General features: G+C 41.8%; 1 protein-coding gene and 1 pseudogene across 2 annotated transcripts in view; both read right to left on the bottom strand.

Annotated features, from left to right (window-relative positions):
• The window catches only part of ODAD2 (outer dynein arm docking complex subunit 2), a 185,995-nt gene that overhangs the window by 144,124 nt on the left and 23,360 nt on the right, over nucleotides 1-18,511 (bottom strand). For both annotated transcript variants that reach the window (XM_056519385.1, XM_056519386.1), the window contains exons 5-9: nucleotides 13,933-14,039; nucleotides 10,602-10,738; nucleotides 10,109-10,225; nucleotides 7,248-7,465; nucleotides 2,737-2,883 (exon numbers count right to left, since the gene is read on the bottom strand). In XM_056519385.1, coding sequence (XP_056375360.1) covers nucleotides 2,737-2,883; nucleotides 7,248-7,465; nucleotides 10,109-10,225; nucleotides 10,602-10,738; nucleotides 13,933-14,039 — 726 coding nt within the window. The remainder of the gene's footprint in view (nucleotides 1-2,736; nucleotides 2,884-7,247; nucleotides 7,466-10,108; nucleotides 10,226-10,601; nucleotides 10,739-13,932; nucleotides 14,040-18,511) is intronic.
• LOC130274691 (U2 spliceosomal RNA) lies at nucleotides 13,293-13,417 on the bottom strand (annotated as a pseudogene).

Consider the following 18,511-nt stretch of genomic DNA (forward strand, 5'->3'; position numbering starts at 1 on the left):
TTTCTGTTTTAGGATATATATATATATACACACGTACAGATTTTGCTGCAGATTTTTCGATACATATTTTATACTGCATATTTTCTGCTGTAAACATTCACACTTGACAGAATGTCCGCACGGAGAATCTCTGTGCAGACATACCGCAAACTGCGGGGCACCAGCATAATATGCCAGCGCTAGGACAGCACAGGACTGCGCCATGTCAAAGAATAAACGTGTTCATTCTTTGTGTGGACACGGAAAATGGAACTTCCGTGCCGGAAACATCTGGCACAGAAATTCCACTGTGTGCACTGCACAGGAGAATCCTATTGAATTCAAAAGGACTTTGCTACAGAGGAATCTCCTTGCCGGATTCCAATGCGGAATACGGCACAGATATTCTGACATGTGAACATGGCCTTAAAGGGGTACTCCTGTGGGAAATCTATTTTCTTTAAATCAACTGGTGCCAGAAAGTTATACAGATTTGTAAATGACGTCTATTTAAAAATCTTAATCCTTCCAGTACTTACCAGCTGCTGTATGCTCCACAAGAAGTTCTTTTTTTTAAATGTTTTTCCTGTCGGTCCACTGTGCTCTCTGCTGACACCTCATATCAGGAGAGGTTTGCTATGGGGATGTGTTCCTGCTCTGGACAGTTCCTGACATGGACAGAGGTGTCAGCAGAGAGCACAGTGGACAGACAGAAAAAAAATTCAAAAAGAAAAGAACCTCCTCTGCAGCATACAGCAGCTAAGTACTGGAAGGATTAAGATTTTTAAATAGAAGTAATTTACAAATCTGTTTAACTTCCTGGCACCAGTTGGAAAAAAAATTTTTTTCCACCAGAGTACCCCTTTAAGCATCGTATTTTGCTGCAGAATTTTTGCAGCTAATTTTCTACTGCTTCTTATCAGTTACTTATTTTATCATTGACCTAGGTCCACCCAAAGAATTAACATGTTCACATGCTGATATGACTCCATATCAGCATGGCTTTATGAGGGATTGGTCCTGTCAAACTAACCTGATCAGCTTTTATGAGGAGGTGAGCTCCAGACTGGACATGGGGCACTCGCTGAATGTCGTATATCTGGATTTTTCCAAAGCATTTGATACGGTGCCTCATAAAAGGTTGGTGCATAAAATGAGAAGGATTGGACTGGGGAGAATGTGTGTAAGTGGGTAAGTAACTGGCTCAGTGATAGGAAACAGAGGGTGGTTATTAATGGTACTTATTCTGATTGGGTGACTGTAACTAGTGGGGTACCACAGCGGTCCATCTTGGGTCCTTTTCTATTTAATATATATTCATTAAATAGTAAAGTAGCAATCTTTGCAGATGATACTTAACTCTGTAAAGCAGTAAACACAATAGAGGACAGTGCACTGTTACATATGGATCTGGATAGGTTGGAGGTTTGGGCTGGGAAGTGGCCGATGTGGTTCATCACTGATAAATGTAAGGTAATGCACAAGGGGAAGAAAAGTCCGGACTGGGATTATATATTAAATGGGAGAGCACTTGGGACGACTGTCGTGAAAAAGGACTTAGGGGGTCTTAGTTAACAGTAAATTTAGCTGTAGTGACCAGTGTCAGGCAGCTGCTGCCAAAGCAAATAAAATCATGAGGTGCATCAATAGGGGCATAGATGCCTACGACAAGGAAATAATTCTACCACTGTACAAATCACTAGTCAGACCACACATAGAATACTGTGTACAGTCCTGGGCACCAGTGTACAAGAAAGATATAGTGGAGCTGGAGAGGGTTCAAAGATGGGCAACCAGGGTAATACGGAGAATGGGAGGACTACAGTACCCAGAAAGATTATCAGAATTACGGTTATTTAGTTTAGAAAAATAAAGGCTTAGGGGAGACCTAATAACTATGTATAAATATATCAGGGGGCCGTACAGAGATCTCTCCCATGATCTATTTATACCCAGGACTGTATCTATAACAAGGGGGCATCCTCTACATCTAGAGGAAAGAAGGTTTCTACACCAGCACAGACAGGGGTTCTTTACTGTAAGAGCAGTGAGACTGTGGAATTCTCTGCCTGAGGAGGTGGTCATGGGGAACTCTGTAAAAGAGTTCAAAAGGGGCCTGGATGCATTTTTGGAGAGTAATAACATTGCTGGTTATGGATACTAGATTTATAGGGACAGAACGTTGATCAAGGGATTTATTCTGATGCCATATTTGGAGTCAGGAAGGAATTTTTACCTCTAGTATATGGGTTTTTTGCCTTCCTCTGGATCAACTCAGTAGGGACTCATTAGGAATATAGGTTGAACTTGATGGACTCTGGTCTTTTTTCAACCTTATGAACTATGTTACTATGTTACTCTTTGGATTATCACCGACCTAGAGGCCACTCAATTGTTATGTTACTCTTTGGTCAGAATTCCGCCAGAATGCATTGCCATCTTCCACATGGACCCACCGCTGGTGCAAGCAGACCTTCAGCCGGCAGAACTCTGCTGGATGACAGTCCGCAGTGTGAATGAGCCCTAAGTCAATAACTAAATCTTCAGCAGAAAATTTACAACAGAAAATCTGCATCAAAATACATTCATTTGCCCCAAGAGGATCGGCTGATACAATTTAACATAATAATCCATGAAAAAAAGCAGCCAGGTGGTGGTTATCATCATCAACTATGTAGTAACTAGTAAGTATGTATGTCTGGCTGTATGTGAGGCTCCATACAAACATAACCAGAGGTTAGTCATAAAGCGTCCTACCTCTTTAATGCAGATGGCCTTCTGAGCCCTGGGGTGACAATAAAGGGTCTTTTCTTGCTTTCTGAACTTGTCGGCTTAACAGTTTTTGGCTCTTTGGATCCATCCTTCTTGTTTGCAGTCTTCTCGTCCTTGCTTATAATTGTGTTACTGGAAAAATAAATGAACTGTTCAGATGCTGGCAAAAAAAAAAAAAAAAATCATTTTCAATGATTTCTAATTTCTCCACATTTTCCTTTGCCATTTGCAGTTTCTGGATGTGTAACTTGCAGTGCTTTATTACAAGTTATGTAGTAAATACTTTATGGGATGTTTGTGCTTGGGAGTGGACTTTTCAAGACAATTACAATGGGTCCCGCAAAATGTTTTCCTATGAATAGCGCATTTTGTGGACACAATGGTGATACAATGGTGATAGAGGTACCTCTTATGATGCAAAACTTTATCAGTACATATTGCATCTATTAGTCCTGTAACGTGTTATTCACTATGGCTATAAAGCACCTCTATGATGTTTCTGTAGCTGCAAGGAAGAATATATCAAACACGTTGAAGTAAAAAGGAAGAGTTGCCGAGGGCACGGAGCAAAAGCCGATTACGCTTTTCCCGAGTTTCACAGATGTCACATATATTATGGCCGCTTAAAGGGGTTCAGGCCTATGGGGCTGTGAAACAAATTATTGGAAGTAATTGGCCCATTACAGAGTAAAAAAAAAAAACAGATTCTATAGCTAAGAGTGGAAAGAATCCATCCAGGAGGTCACCGGCTTTGAAATGCTATGGCTAAGTCTTTATTAGTAAAATCTATAAAGAGGCAGCTGGTGCTATAGTGTTATGCCACTCTAGTGTTGCAAAACTACAACTCCCAGCATGCCCAGACAGCCAAGGGCAACAGCTGGAGGAACCCTGGTTGGAAAACGCTGTGCTATTCTTTTTTTTCAATCGTAAGGCTGCTTTCACATTACAAAATCCTCCGTTTTTAAACATCCATAGGAAGATCCGTGTGAAAATCAGCTGAAAACGGCAGTAACACAATCCTATACGTCCGTTAGAAAATCCCATTATAGTCTATGGCAGTGGTCTTCAACCTGCGGACCTCCAGATGTTGCAAAACTACAACTCCCAGCATGCCCGGACAGCCGTTGGCTGTCCGGGCATGCTGGGAGTTGTAGTTTTGCAACATCTGGAGGTCCGCAGGTTGAAGACCACTGGTCTACGGGATTTTCTAATATCCGTATTAATCCGTTATAGTCCGTTATTGATAACGGACGTTGGTTTGTTAAGGAAGATAGTTACGGAAGAAATAGTTCATGAACTATTTCTTCCGTAACTATCTTCCGTAACAAACTAACATCCGTTATCAATAACGGACTATAACGGATTAATACGGATATTAGAAAATCCCATAGACTATAATGGGATTTTCTAACGGACGTATAGGATTTTGTTACTGCCGTTTTCAGCTGATTTTCACACGGATCTTCCTAGGGATGTTTAAAAATTGAGGATTTTGTAGTGTGAAAGAAGCCTAATACAAAGAAAATGAGGGAGTTAGCTTCCAACAATAGGAAACATAGAGAAAAAGGTCTGGCTCTGCTAAATCTAACTGAGTTACGGTTACTAAGCCATGGTAGAGAATAAACTGTATAGTGAATATACCAATTAGCAAGCAAAGCAACACGTAGGCCAGAGCATTGAACAGGGCTACACTCCAATGTTTTAGAATAATTGGATGGAATAAAGTTAATTCTATAAGGGATAACACGGAGGCAAGGCGAGTTTCTAAATGGAGTTGCTTAAAATCAGGGGTCACCATATATGTTAACCAGGGAGACCAGATAGCATAACATTTCTCGATTTATCATTTTGAATCTGCTAAAAGTTCTTCCATACGGCATATATGCGAGACCTCTTGAAGCCAGGACGAAAAAGATGGGGGGTCTCTGATTTCCATAACCTGGGTATCACTGCCTTCGTAGCTATCAGAAGGAAGGGAGCTAGTCTAGATGATGGGCGAAGCAGAGAATGGGCAAGAAAAAATAATAAAATCATGGCTGGGCTTTTACGTATAGAGATTGAGGTTAAGCGATTAATAGTGCTAAGGACATGTGACCAAAAGAGTCTAGTTTGGGACAGGTCAGCCAAATGTGGGTCATGGTCCCTTCGGTGTGACCACAACGCCAGCATGTACTAGAAACAGAGGGATATATTTGAGATAGAAGAGCAGGGACTCTATACCATCTAGTGATAATTTTATGGTTGGTTTCTTGCGCTTTGCAAGATACAGAATTTTTATGACATAAGGTAAGTGCTCGTTTCCAGTCTTCATCGGACAAAAAACAGTTCATCTCCTTTTCCCCAGGAAGAGCAGAAAGGAAGTGGAGTCATAGCTCCTGCACCAAGGAGGAGAGCAAAAAGAGCACTAATCGCGTGTTGTACAGGAGATGAGGTAGAGCATAATTTCTCGAATTTAGTAAGAGGAAGGTGGAGATTCAGGTCATGTTTATGGAAATTATAGAAATGAAGCAGTTGGTTATATTGGAAAACAGGCAGGACAGATTGTGGGGAGTTACGTAGAAGTTCAGAGAGTGGTTTCAGACCCATAGTGGACAATAGGGAACAAAATAAGGTCCTGTCAGTACGTGCTTAGGACAAAAAAAGTAGATATGAGTGGGCTTTAACCACAGAAAGTAGAATCGGATGTTCGAAAGATGGAGGGGGGGTCCTTGTCCACAATAGAGACCTAGGGTCCAGGCCACAAGCTTGGCTCTCAAAGGATACCCATTGTTTATCACTGCTGTTGTTAAAACAGCCAAGTATTAGAGTACGGACCACTGCTAAGTAGTAGGAGAGACAATCCGGCAAGGCTAATTGTCTCTCCCAGATGAATCGAATTGTTTGCCAGCCCAGATGAATCGAGTCTGGAGAGCAGAAACTTCTCTGAAGAAAGAACGTGAATATGTGTGGGGATGCTAGCAAAAAGGTATAAAAGATGTGGAAGCACATTCATTTTGAAGACATTGACCCATCCTAACCAGGAAAAGTCTTTATGTACCCATCTAGTTAGATCAGATCTTAATAATTGTAATAGCGGAGGGACATTTACACGTAAGAAGTCAGAAAGGTCGGAGGGAACTTGGACTCCCAGGTATGTAAGCGATATTGTTTGCCCTTTGAAAGGGTATGATGCCTTAAGCATGTTCACTAAGGGAGAAGGGAGGGTAATATTCAGGGCCTCAAATGCTGGGCTATTCTATGGAGCACAGCAGGAGCCATTGCATCACATACCAAAACACACGTAGCGACAGAGTCTGCCTGAATTCACACTCTATCATGTAGAGTCCCACAAGAGAGCTCCATTACTCCTTTTGAACCAGGATAAGGTAACACACAGTGGGCTAAGACAATATATAGGCAATGTCCATGATTTTCAAAGACCCAGCAGAGTAGTAACTCACGATTTTGAAGCTCGTTTCAGAAGTATTCAAAGACTTTTTATTTTCATAATTCCATTGAAAATCTTCTTACAAAGTGGAGCAAAGCTGATAAACGGACAAATAAGAGCTGTGATCTTCCATCTGCTCGACACCTTGGATGCGACGGCGTTTCGGGGGGCGTGCCCCCTTAGTCATGGAAGGGACTTGCCCACATGAGAAAAGTCTGGAACTATGGAGTCCGGGCTGCTCAACATTGCAGAATTTAGTGCACTTTCTGCTCTGCAACACTCTGTATAAGGCTATGTTCACATGGCGGAGTGTCCACCCAAAACATTTTCAGGTGGACATTCCACAGACACTACGACAGCTTGGAAATGTGCCGTCTCCAGAGATGGAAATGCATTTCCAAGAGGACTAAGAAAAAATTGACATCTAAATTCTTTTTGGAATTGGAATTCGTCAATCATGCTGAGGGGGCGACACTACGGCCAGACAGACGAGACTGGGTAAGTGTAGCCAAGGGGACTACTTTTGGGGTAACTTACAAACTCCATATCTTCACCACCCTAGGGAGCAAAAACGTTCCTCGGGGATGTGAGGTAAAATGTAATGCTTGGTTCCCCTTAAAAAAAATTTGGTCAAATGGAAATAATTTCCACATGTCACATTATTTGCATAGCAATTCAATCTTCCTGCCCTCACGTACCAAGGTAGTTGCACAGAAGTACCTAAAATGTCCACAATTACATGGCAATAAAACGGGGCTAACTACAGCCTTGCGCTGCGCTTTCCTCCAATCCTTCTTAATTTCTCATCTTTATTAGATTAGTAAATTATAACGTCCCCGTAAATCTAGACAGAATTTAATAACATTTTATGTCTGTCATCCTGCGCCCTATTGTATGTATGAAGACTCACAATCTCCAATTTGACTGAGGTTTCCAGAGAATTTTTTCCGTCTACAAAATCGTCGCCACTAACTAAAATAATTTGGCCTTTGTGTATGGATCTGGTTCATTTAAAATATCCATAAACTATGGGAATAGCAAAGGTATTAGGACTGAAAAGACAACATACTCCTGGTGACCGTTCTGGGTTAGGTTCTTCCATTTCAGAGACGGCTCTAATTTTGCCTTGTTAGTCTTGCTTTTTACAAGTGGATTCCTTGTCTTCTCCTGTGCTTTCTTTTCTGGATACTCATTAGACCAATGGTTTTGGCTTGGTTCCTCTGCGTCAACTACATCCACATGTTGAATGGTTTGAGCCACTGGTGGGTCTTCGGCATATATAAAATCCTATGAATAGACAATACAATTTTATGAACAGTGTCGTTTTGTTTTTTCTGACAAATACTGATGGTGAAATAGGCTTTAAGCAAACCTAGTAAAATTACTGAAAAAAACAAAGTTACTGTTATAGATAGATAGTGCGCAAAGTGAAAATGAATCCCACTCCGAATGTATTTACCATTGGTTACAATATTTGTTCTCATAAAATCAGCCCTTTATTTCATTCTCCCAATTCACCAAATTTGCTACTGGCTCAGAATAATGTTGTCTGGGACTTTTATATTGTTATGATAGACCATTGTTTCCCAACCAGGGTACCTCCAGCTGTTGCAAAAGAGCCAAAGGCTGTCCGGGCATGCTGAGAGTTGTAGTTTTGTAACAGCTGGTGGCACCCTGGTTGGGAAACACTGGGATAAACCCTTAATATGAATTTGGTAGGGGTATGATGGCAAACTCTTTGATTAAATATTCAGGTGAATGAGATGAGCTGCAATACCAGGTGTATCCATTGCTGGATGAATGGCACTGTGCCTGGTGAGTAATGAAGAGGCAGCTGCACTCGCACGAGCTGTGGACTGTTCCATCAGCTGATTGGTACTGGTTCGATACTGATGGTCTATCCTTAGGGTATCTTCACAGGGCAGAATGTCTGCAGAATTCTGCCTAAATATTCCACATGGACATTGATTTCAATGGGATTCTGCTGCACTGTTTACACGATTCCAGTGTCGGCAGAAAGAATAGACATGTCTATTCTTTTTGCGGATTTTGCTCGGAAATGCATTGCTGTCTATGAGACAGAACATTCCTGAGCGGTCCTAGCACCCGCCAGATTAATGAAATGTGTGAAATGTCCGCGTGTGAACATGGCCTGGATAGGGCGTCAATATAAAACTCCTTGTGTTCTACTGCACAGTGCTCCGACTCGTGCAGGGAGCAGGGGTCAGCACATGCCATCAATTCATCTCTATGGAAGAGCTGGAGATGCACGAGTACAGCACTCAGGAACCTACGGCTCTCCCATAGAGATCAATGGAGGGTGTGTGCCGACCCCTGCTCCGTAGGGAAGGAGAGCCAGAGCACTGTGCAGGAGATTGCAGGAAGTCTCACCGGTCAAACCCTCCCCGACACTTGTGGATAGGGGATAAATTGTCCTACACTACAGTCAAGAGACCCTAGAAGGCCACTATGAGAAGATTTCCAACATGAATCACATAGCCTTGACCATGAACACAGACAGAGAGTACTTCTCAGTTATCAGTAATTAACAGGAATTTAATCGCAATACAGAAGTATGAACTCAGAAGCGGAAACATAATATTTGAAGGTGATACCAGCTAACAGCAGAAGAAGATTGGTATCTGGCACTGGCTCTGTTTGATTGTTTCTTAGGTTTCTTTTGGTACATGATTTAAAAATATTTTTTTTATTAATTAAACCCTTAAAGGAAAACTATCAGCTTTCTCCCCCCGCACTAACCAGTGGTACAGGCTGGTAGTGCGGGGGAGGCTGATCAATTTGATGCTTACTGTGCCCGAATCCGCCGCACCGTTCGTCTGTAATCTTCTATTTTCGGTATATGCTAATGAGGTGCTAACTGGCACCGACTGGGCTAACTGGCACCGACTGGGCTAACTGGCACTCTGACGTCAGTGCCGCCTGCCGCAGCGCCGCCCAGCTCGTCAATATTCCTCCCCTCCCTCCACCTCTCCCTCCTCTCCCCGCTCTGTAATGAAGAGGGAGGGGAAGAATATTGATGAGCTGGGCAGCACTGCGGCCGGCGGCACTGACGTCAGAGTGCCAGTTAGCCCGGTCGGTGCCAGTTAATGGATGCGGGCATGGTAAGCATCAAACTGATCAGCGTCCCCCGCACTACCAGCCAGTACCACTGGTTGTTGCGGGGGGAGAAAGCTGACAGTTTTCCTTTAAGGACACAGCCCATTTGCCCATAAAAATGTTTGCATTTTTGTTTTTTCCTCCTCGCCTTTTAAGAGTCATAACTATTTTATTTTTCCATCCACAGACCCATATGAGGGCTTGTTTTTAGTGACTAATTTTACTTTGTAATGACACCTTTGTTTCACAATAAAATGTACTGTGCAACCCAAAAATTATTACTTGTGGCAGAAAACTGAAACGAACACCGCATTTTGCAACTTTTGAAGGGGTTGTGGTTTGCACTTTAAAGGGGTACGCCGCGGCTCAGCGTTTGGAACTGTTCCGAACGCTGGAGCCGGTGTCGGGATCTTGTGACGTCATAGCCCCGCCCCCTCATGACGACACACCCCACCCCCTCAATGCAAGTCTATGGGAGGGGGCATGACGGCTGTCACGTCCCCTCCCATAGACTTGCATTGAGGGGGTGGGGTGGGACATCATGAGGAGGTGGGGCTATGACATCATGAGCTTCCGGCGCCTGCTCCAGCATTCGGAACAGTTTGTTCCAAACGCTGAGCAGCGGAGAATCCCTTTAAGGTAAAACTGACAAGTTTTCTTTATTCTGTGGGACAATACGATTAATACTATACCCATTTTTACATGCTTTTCTATGATTGTACTGCTTATCTGTATCCACTTCAAAGTCTTCATGTAACACATCTGCTGGGTGTAAATGCAGTCCTAAATCCCCAAATTGTTTGTAAACTGTACCTGCTTGGTGATGTTTTCAGCAAACTGTGGCGACTTGTCTTTCAGCAATGTTATGAGATCTTTATAAACTTGACTTTGCCTGTCATAGATAATTTCATCCTTATCCTTCATTTTACCCTAAAAAAAGAATTGGTGGAGGTGAGTGAAAATTCTACTCTAGTTATGTAGCGGGTGTACAGAGAGGCATGACAGTCAGTAGAGATGAGCGAACTTACAGTAAATTTGATTCGTCACGAACTTCTCGGCTCGGCAGTTGATGACTTTTCCTGCATAAATTAGTTCAGCCTTCAGGTGCTCCGGTGGGCTGGAAAAGGTGGATACAGTCCTAGGAAAGAGTCTCCTAGGACTGTATCCACCTTTTCCAGCCCACGGGAGCACCTGAAAGCTGAACTAATTTATGCAGGAAAAGTCATCAACTGCCGAGCCGAGAAGTTCGTGACGAATCGAATTTACTGTAAGTTCGCTAATCTCTAACAGTCAGAAATGTACTTACTGAGTTTATGAAAGCACCTGACGTGCTGTACGTCACACAGAAAGGCTCAGCGTCATGTGGTGTGATCATCAAATAGCAGATTTCACCGTGAACCTGTCTCCAAGGTGGGGATCGGCAACCATTTGCGAATTCATAATCTACAAAAGAATGAAGCGTGTCGGCAAAATTGTTAAAGTGTTGCTGTAACTTAAAGGGGCATTACGGTGGAAAACAAATGTTTTCAAACCAGCAGGTGGCAGAAAGTTATACAGATTTGTAAATTACTTCTATGTAAAAATCTTAATCCTTCCAGTACTTATCAGCTGCTGTATGCTCCAGAGGAAGTTGTGTAGTTCTTTCCCGTCTGACCACAGTGCTCTCTGCTGACACCTCTGTCCATGTCAGGAACTGTCCAGAGCAGGAGCAAATTCTCATAGCAAACCTCTCCTGCTCTAGACAGTTCCTGACATGGACAGAGGTGTCAGCAGAGAGCACTGTGGTCAGAATGGAAAGAACTACAAAACTTCCTCTAGAGCATACAGCAGCTGAAAATTCCTGGAAAGATTAAGATTTGTACATATAAGTAATTTACAAATCTGGTTAACTTTCAGCCACCCAGTTGATTTGAAAACATTTGGAGTACTCCTTTAACAAAACTTTTCAGATGTCACAGAGGCATGTCGAAAGTTTTGAAGAGACAGGGTTTGGGTGTTCATATCCCCACCCATCATTATAATGAGCAAAGAGAAGTGCAGGGCTGAGTGCTTCACTCCCAGGCTCAATGCCATACTCTCCATCCAGTTGCAGGAGACGGGCTCTATAGACTTACAATGGAGTCTGTCTCCTGAAACTGGTTTAAGATCACAGCGAGCAGGGGTGTCTTGCGGAGTTCCCTACAGAATAAGTGTTTTAATTATCTGCAGCACATACTACCCATAAAGCATACCATCACCTACCAACATTTACGAAACTGACCAAATATTACAACTTTAATGTTACAACTTTTTTAAAGTCACTTAAACAGGTACTGTTGTTGAATGACCCCTTCAAGTGCCCCAAGACAGTTTAGGGCATGTTCACACAACAGTTTTGTTTGTGAATTTTGCAAAGGAACAAACACTGAATACATGTGAATTCAAGTCCCAAACTGTGTCAAATACTTTTAAAGGAAATATATGCCTTAGTTCATATGGGACAATTACAGGGGTATTCTGGGCAAATACATCTTATCCCCTATCTAAAGGATAGGGGATAAGATGTCTAACCGCGTGGGGAAACCCTGCGATCTCCCTGCAGCCCCCGCAATCTATGCAGGGCTGGGTCTCCAGTTCCTAAAACCTCCGGGACTGGAGACGTGACGTAACGCGACGCCCCCTCCTTTAATGCATTACATATAACTCCCCCCCGCCCCCAAAAAAAAGAGCACAGACCACAATAATAAAGTAAAAGTATACAATCTGTTTATAAGCGCCTAATAATAAAAATATTAAAGCACATACCGTACTTAATGGTAGAATAGCCTGCACCCATAAAGATTGTGACAGACATAGAAGACATGGGCTACCCCTGAGGAAGCTGGTAATAATAAAACATACTATGGGGTTCCTGAGTTGGTATTGTACGTTGCATTTATTGTATATATTTTTACATGGTACTTCCCTTCGTTTTCTCTCAAATAGACTAAACCCATAAAAAATTGTATCCTGAAAGGTAAATAAACCACAACTACCCCATGGACTACCCCTGATGAAGCTGGTCATAGGCAAACTTACACTGAGGTTCCTGAGTTGGTATTGAACATGCTATTTACTAGATGTATTTTCACATAGTATTTACCTTAGGTTTCATTTTATTACACATTGTGCATTTCATGTTTATCCCAGGATGTTATATAGCTAGTGACAGTAATCCACATGCTATATCTACAATGTCTGTCATGTTTTTTTCCCCTTAGATACACACTTTTTTGGGCGTACTTTATTGTAGAGAAACCTAAGGAAAATTTTTTTTTTTTTTTTAGAGCCGAGGCAAGTGCTCTCTATCACCTAAAGTGCAAGAAAAAGTGCAGACGTGTCACACTAAAAATCGTGCACAAAGGATGCGGTCTATCGCTAAGCCCTTCTCCAACAGGAGAAAGCGCCCCCAACAAACCTACCCTTCAACTCCGGGCCAAAAGGCACCTGCAAGGATCCAGGTTTGATGCCCCTTTTCGCAAATTCACCTGGCTTCAAGCTAGGCATTAACCAAGGTATCAGCCGAGGAGCCGTATACTGATGGCATCTTAACCGAAGCCAAGATGCCCAGGGGTTGCAGGGAGGTGAGGAACCTAATGGCCACACACACCTCCCCTAGACCGCCAGGAGGGAAACCCAGAAGGGCTACCGCATCCTGACATATCCTGTGTACAAACACTCACGTAAAAGTGGCACAGTAAGATACAAAAATAATAAATAAGTGAATGTGTGCAGATATACTGCCCGGTCTATAAAAAATTTCCCTGATCCTAGCCAGAAGGCCGGGATACCAAGGGTGAGTGCCAAAGGTGAAGAGTGTATGGTGCAGTGCGTTCACTCAGTGAGTTATAACACCCAGTGAGTTTCGGCACCTCAGGGTCACCACTCCCCGAGGCACAAAAGTACCTCGGCTCTACACCCCCCAACCTCATGGCGAGACCCGGAGGAAACAGGTCACATCAGAGCAGCCGTTGAGCTGGTGTAGTGGAGCCCCGGAACGCCTGCCCCCTCCATGCAGCATCCATCCTACATCAATGACAAAGACCAAAGCAATGATAAGAACAGATACTTCACTTAATCTTAGCCAAAAGGCCGAGAAGCAATAGGAAAATACCATATTAAAATATGTCCAGTAAATGCAAGGTACAATACCAACCAGGTGCACAGGAACCCCAACGTGCGTTTCGCTATGATCAGCTTCATCAGGGGAGTCCATGTCTGTCACGGTTTATTTTTAGGGATTTTTATGAGCCTCTTCTGCCATTATGTATGTGCTCTAATATTTTTATTATCCCGCACTTATAAAGAGATTGTGTATTTTTTCACTGATATTGTGGTCTGTGCTCTTCTTTTTTTCAGAGTCTGCATTTACGATCAAAGTCCTATTAAGAGGGTAATCATGTGCATAAAGACATGGGGCGAGAGGATTGTGTTACATTTGTTGGCACGATTTTTTCTTTTTTGGGTTTTTATTTTTCACAAACCTGCTATTGTTTGGAATAAGTAAACCTAAAACTATTACGGTATATACGATACAATAAATCTCGGAGAGAACTTGCTCTAGGATTTCAAATAAAATATATTAATGAAAAGTGGTAAAAACAGCAGAAAGCACAGACCTGAAGTGTATTCTATTGATTTCAGCACAGATTTTTCTTCATCTTTGCAGAAACGTCTTATTAGATTAATCTCATTCTTCACTGCGGTGGGAGAAACACGGACTTCTCTGAAATGAGAAACAGAAAGCGATTATTACCTTGACCCAGAACATCTGTCTCTGCTGTAAAGTGGACTGCCCCATGTGTTCTTGCATGAATGTCTCACAAGAAATCCTTATTGAGTCACACGAGGTAAAGCTCCCTCATCCATGACAATAACCTATTAAATATATTAATTTATTGCCTTGTCAACCAGTCCACTTGTATAGCAGACATATAGGGGGTATGTATCAATAATGGTGTTGCAATTTGTGATTTTATGTAGGTTACGCAGTTGTGCCAGAATTATCAATTTGTCACACGCAAGTTTGTAATTTTGCCACAATTGCAGCCCTACAAAAGGCGCAGACTCCTGCCTCAGAATTCCAGGCAGAACTTTCTGACTGTGTGGTAGTTAAAGGGGAACTCGACTTGAAAACTTTTTTTTAAACAACTGGTGCCAGAAAGTTAAACAGATTTGTAAATTACTTCTATAAGAAAAAATCTTAATCCTTTCAGTACTTATAAGCTGCTATTTGCTCCACAGGAAGTTCTTTTCTTTTTGAATTTCCTTTCTGTCTGACCACAGTGCTCTCTGCTGACACCTCTGTCAATTTTAGGAACTGTCCAGAGCAGGAGAGGTTTGCTATGGGGATTCGCTCCTACTCTGGACAGTTCATAAAATGGAAGAGAGCACTATGGTCAGACAGAAAGGAAATTTAAAAATAAAAGAACTTCCTCTGGAGCATACAGCAGCTGATAAGTACTGGAAGGATTAAGATTTTTTAATAGAAATAATTTACAAATCTGTTTAACTTTCTGGCATCAGTTGGTTTAAAAAATAATAATTCTGCGGTGTACCCTTTAAATCTGACCTTGAGAGTTTGGCTGGTTTACAGAGGAAAAGCTTGCACACTCATGGCCTTTTTTGCTGTTTAAATTTGTGCAATACAGGGGAGATTCATCCAGACCTGTGCCTTGGAAAAATGTTGCATTTTCCCCTAGCAACCAACCAGGTTGCTTCTTTTATTGTTCAGGGTCCTTTTTCCAAAGGTGAGAGTCAATTTGATTGGTTGCTATGGGCAACTCAGCTACTTTTCCTCTGGACAGGTTTTGATAAATTTCCCCCATTCTCAGCTATGGGTACAGCTCAGTCTGCACAGTCCAAAGCAAATCATTTTTTATCGTCACTTTCACTTTCTGCAAACGTAGTTTTTCACACTGTAAAATCCATAATGTGAACCTCAAAATAAATTAACCCCTTTACGCAAAATAAGTTACACGTACGTGATGATTAGGGATGACTTCCCGCATCACCACATACACGTACCTGAAGGAAATAAACTGTCACAGCGCAGCCGGGCTCTGTGACAGTTTGAGCTCGGCTGTGCTGCACAGCTGAGCCCCCCTGAAGCCAGCCAGGGACCAATCGCAGCAGTGCCCGGCCGGCGATCGCTGCTATTGGTCCATCAGTACAGGCGGACCAATAGCAGTGATAGTGCCAGGGTCTCCTCCTTTCCTATCTCCTCCGTCGATTCACTGTGTGAAGCGATTGGTGGTGAGAGGGGGGGCCCATCGGAGAAGGCAACCCGCGGGCACTCAGGATCGCAGCTGCGCTCCGATCCTGAGTTAACCCTGTAGACGCTGCGTCACCGATCGGAGCTCTGCAAAGTGAAAACAGAGCGCCGATGGTTGCCATGGCAACCGGAGGCCTGACACCTACCTCCTTTGTTCCTTTGTCATGGCAACATGAGCGTTCAGTGCCTAACTGATCTATCCTATACCTGTCAGCACTGACAGACATAGGCATAATTCAATGAAGTAGATGTGTACTCCGTTGAATTATGTGTATAATTATAAATAAAAATTGAAAAAAATTGAAAAAAGTGAAAAAAAATTTAAGTGAAAAAAAAATATTGTGCAAAAAATAAAAGAAAACATTAGAAAAATAAAAGAAAAAAAATTTGAAAAAAATATAACAAATAATAAAATAAGTTATATATGTATGTACACCCCCAAAAATAGTCCCCCAAATACATCAACATGTCCCGCAAAAAAAGAGTCCTCACACAATTGCTCAATGAAAAAATATAAATGTTACAGCTCACAGAATAAAGCGAAAAAGTATATAAATTTGGTATCGCCGTAATCATATCAACCTGCAGTGTAATGTTAACATGTCACTTATACCGCATGACGAACGACCTAAAAAAAAAAATAGTAGATGTGAATTAATCATTAATTTGGTGCGGCATGACTATATATCGTACGAGCAGAAAATTTTAAATCTAGAAAAATGCTAATTTTTCATTTTTTTCCGCTAAATGTATCTTTTTTTTTTTTTACTAAAAACGCTAAATATATCAATCAAAATTTACCACTAATGTAAAGTACAATATTTCACAAAACAAAAATCTCAGAATCGCTTTCATAAGTGAAAGTGTTCCAAAGTTATTACCAAATAAATGGACACATGTCAGATTTAGAAAATTTGCCTTGGTCATTAAAGGGGTATTCCAGGCAAAACCTTTTTATATATATATCAATTGGCTCCGGAAAGTTAAACAGATTTGTAAATGACTTCTATTAAAAATCTTAATCCTTCCAATAGTTATTAGCTTCTGAAGTGTTCTGTCTAACTGCTCAATGATGATGTCACGTCCCGGGACGTGAGTCATCAGAGAGCAGTTAGACAGAAAACAACAACTCAACTTCAGAAGCTAATAACTATTGGAAGGATTAAGATTTTTTAATAGAAGCAATTTACAAATGTGTTTAACTTTCCAGAGCCAGTTGATATATAAAAAAAAGTTTTGGCCCGGAATACCCCTTTAAGGTCAAAACAGGCTGTTTAGTAAAGGGGTAAAAAAAAATATTACAAATATGTCTTTGGGTAACTGCTACGTTACGTGCATAAAAATTATACGGTATAAGATAGTTTTCACGAAGGAAGACATATGATTTTATTGGCCAAATCATTTCTAACACTCTCTAGTTGGGCACTGTTTAAATGTTCTATATTCCACTGTTGTAGGTATTTTCTCTGTCATTTTATTTTTGGTGTGGCTTTGCGCCCTAATGCGGTTGTTTGCGCCAAAATTTGGGCCGAAATGAAAAGCCGCAAAGAATAAATTCCTTACCCCTGCATGATTTCAACTGAAATCATAACTTCCACCGTCACTTTAGAAAAAATGTTGTACCAAACTTGGCGTAAATGGTTGTCGCAAAAATCGGCAGAGAAAAAAAATAGCGACAAAACACAGCCAAAAAAACTGCGTACAAGATTTCATAACCCTTCATAGACACAAAACGGAAGCTAAAGGACCAACAAAAAGGACAGGAAAAAAAAGTCTTTCCAACGGGCAACAAATACTTGGGTTTACACTGTGGATGTCCAGATATTGCAAAACTACAACTCCCAGCATGCCCGGACAGCCGTTGGCTGTCCGGGCATGCTAGGAGTTCTAGTTTTGCAACAGCTGGAGGTACATAGTTTGGAGACCACTGATGGTGGTATAGGGCTGCATAGGGGCTGTAGACATAACATACTAGGAGATCAAAGATAATTGGTAGAAGTAAATAGAAACTTGCACATTAAAGGGGTACTCCGGTGGAAAACTTTATTTTTTAAATGAACTGGTGCCAGAAAGTTAAACAGATTTGTAAATTACTTCTATAAAAAAAAAAATCTTTATCCTTCCAGTACTTATTAGCAGCTGTATGCTACAGAGGAAATTATTTGCTTTTTGAATTTCTTTTTTGTCTTCTCCACAGCGCTCTCTGCTGACACCTCTGTCCATGTCAGGAACTGTGCAGAGCAGCATAGGTTTGCTATGGGGATTTTCTCCTGCTCTGGACAGTTCCTGATACGGGCATCAGGTGTCAGCAGAGAGCACTGTGGACCACACAAAAAAGAAATTCAAAAAGAAAAGAATTTCCTCTGTAGTATACAGCTGCTAAAAAGTACTGAAAGGGTAAAGATTATTTCATAAAAGTAATTTACAAATCTGTTTAACTTTCTGGCACCAGTTGGTTTAAAAAAAATAAAAATCCACCCGAGTACCCCTTTAAAAAAAATTGACAGAACTATCATGCAGAAAAACGTATCTCCCTATTTAAAGGATAGGGGATACGTTTTAGATCGCATGGGGTCCGACCACTGAGACCCCCGCAATCTCCCGCACGGGATCCTGTTTCTCCATGGAAACGGGGTGTGTCAACCGTGCGAAGCGGGGGCCGACACACCCCCTCCATGTAGAGGGAGATACGGTGTTCCCATAGAGATACATAGAGGGGGCGTTTTAGCTGCCGCTTAGTGCGGAGGTCAACACGCTCCATTCCGGTGGAAAGCCAGGGTCATGTGCAGGAGATTGCAGGGGGTCCCAGCGGTTGGATTTCCCACAATCTAAAACTAATTTCCTATCCTTTGAATAGGAGATCCGTTTTTTCTGCACGATAGTTCTCCTTTAAAGGGGTACTGCACTGGAAAACATTTTTTTTT

This window comes from Hyla sarda, chromosome 5 (assembly GCF_029499605.1).
Source record: "Hyla sarda isolate aHylSar1 chromosome 5, aHylSar1.hap1, whole genome shotgun sequence".
NCBI classification, from domain to species: Eukaryota; Metazoa; Chordata; class Amphibia; order Anura; family Hylidae; genus Hyla; species Hyla sarda.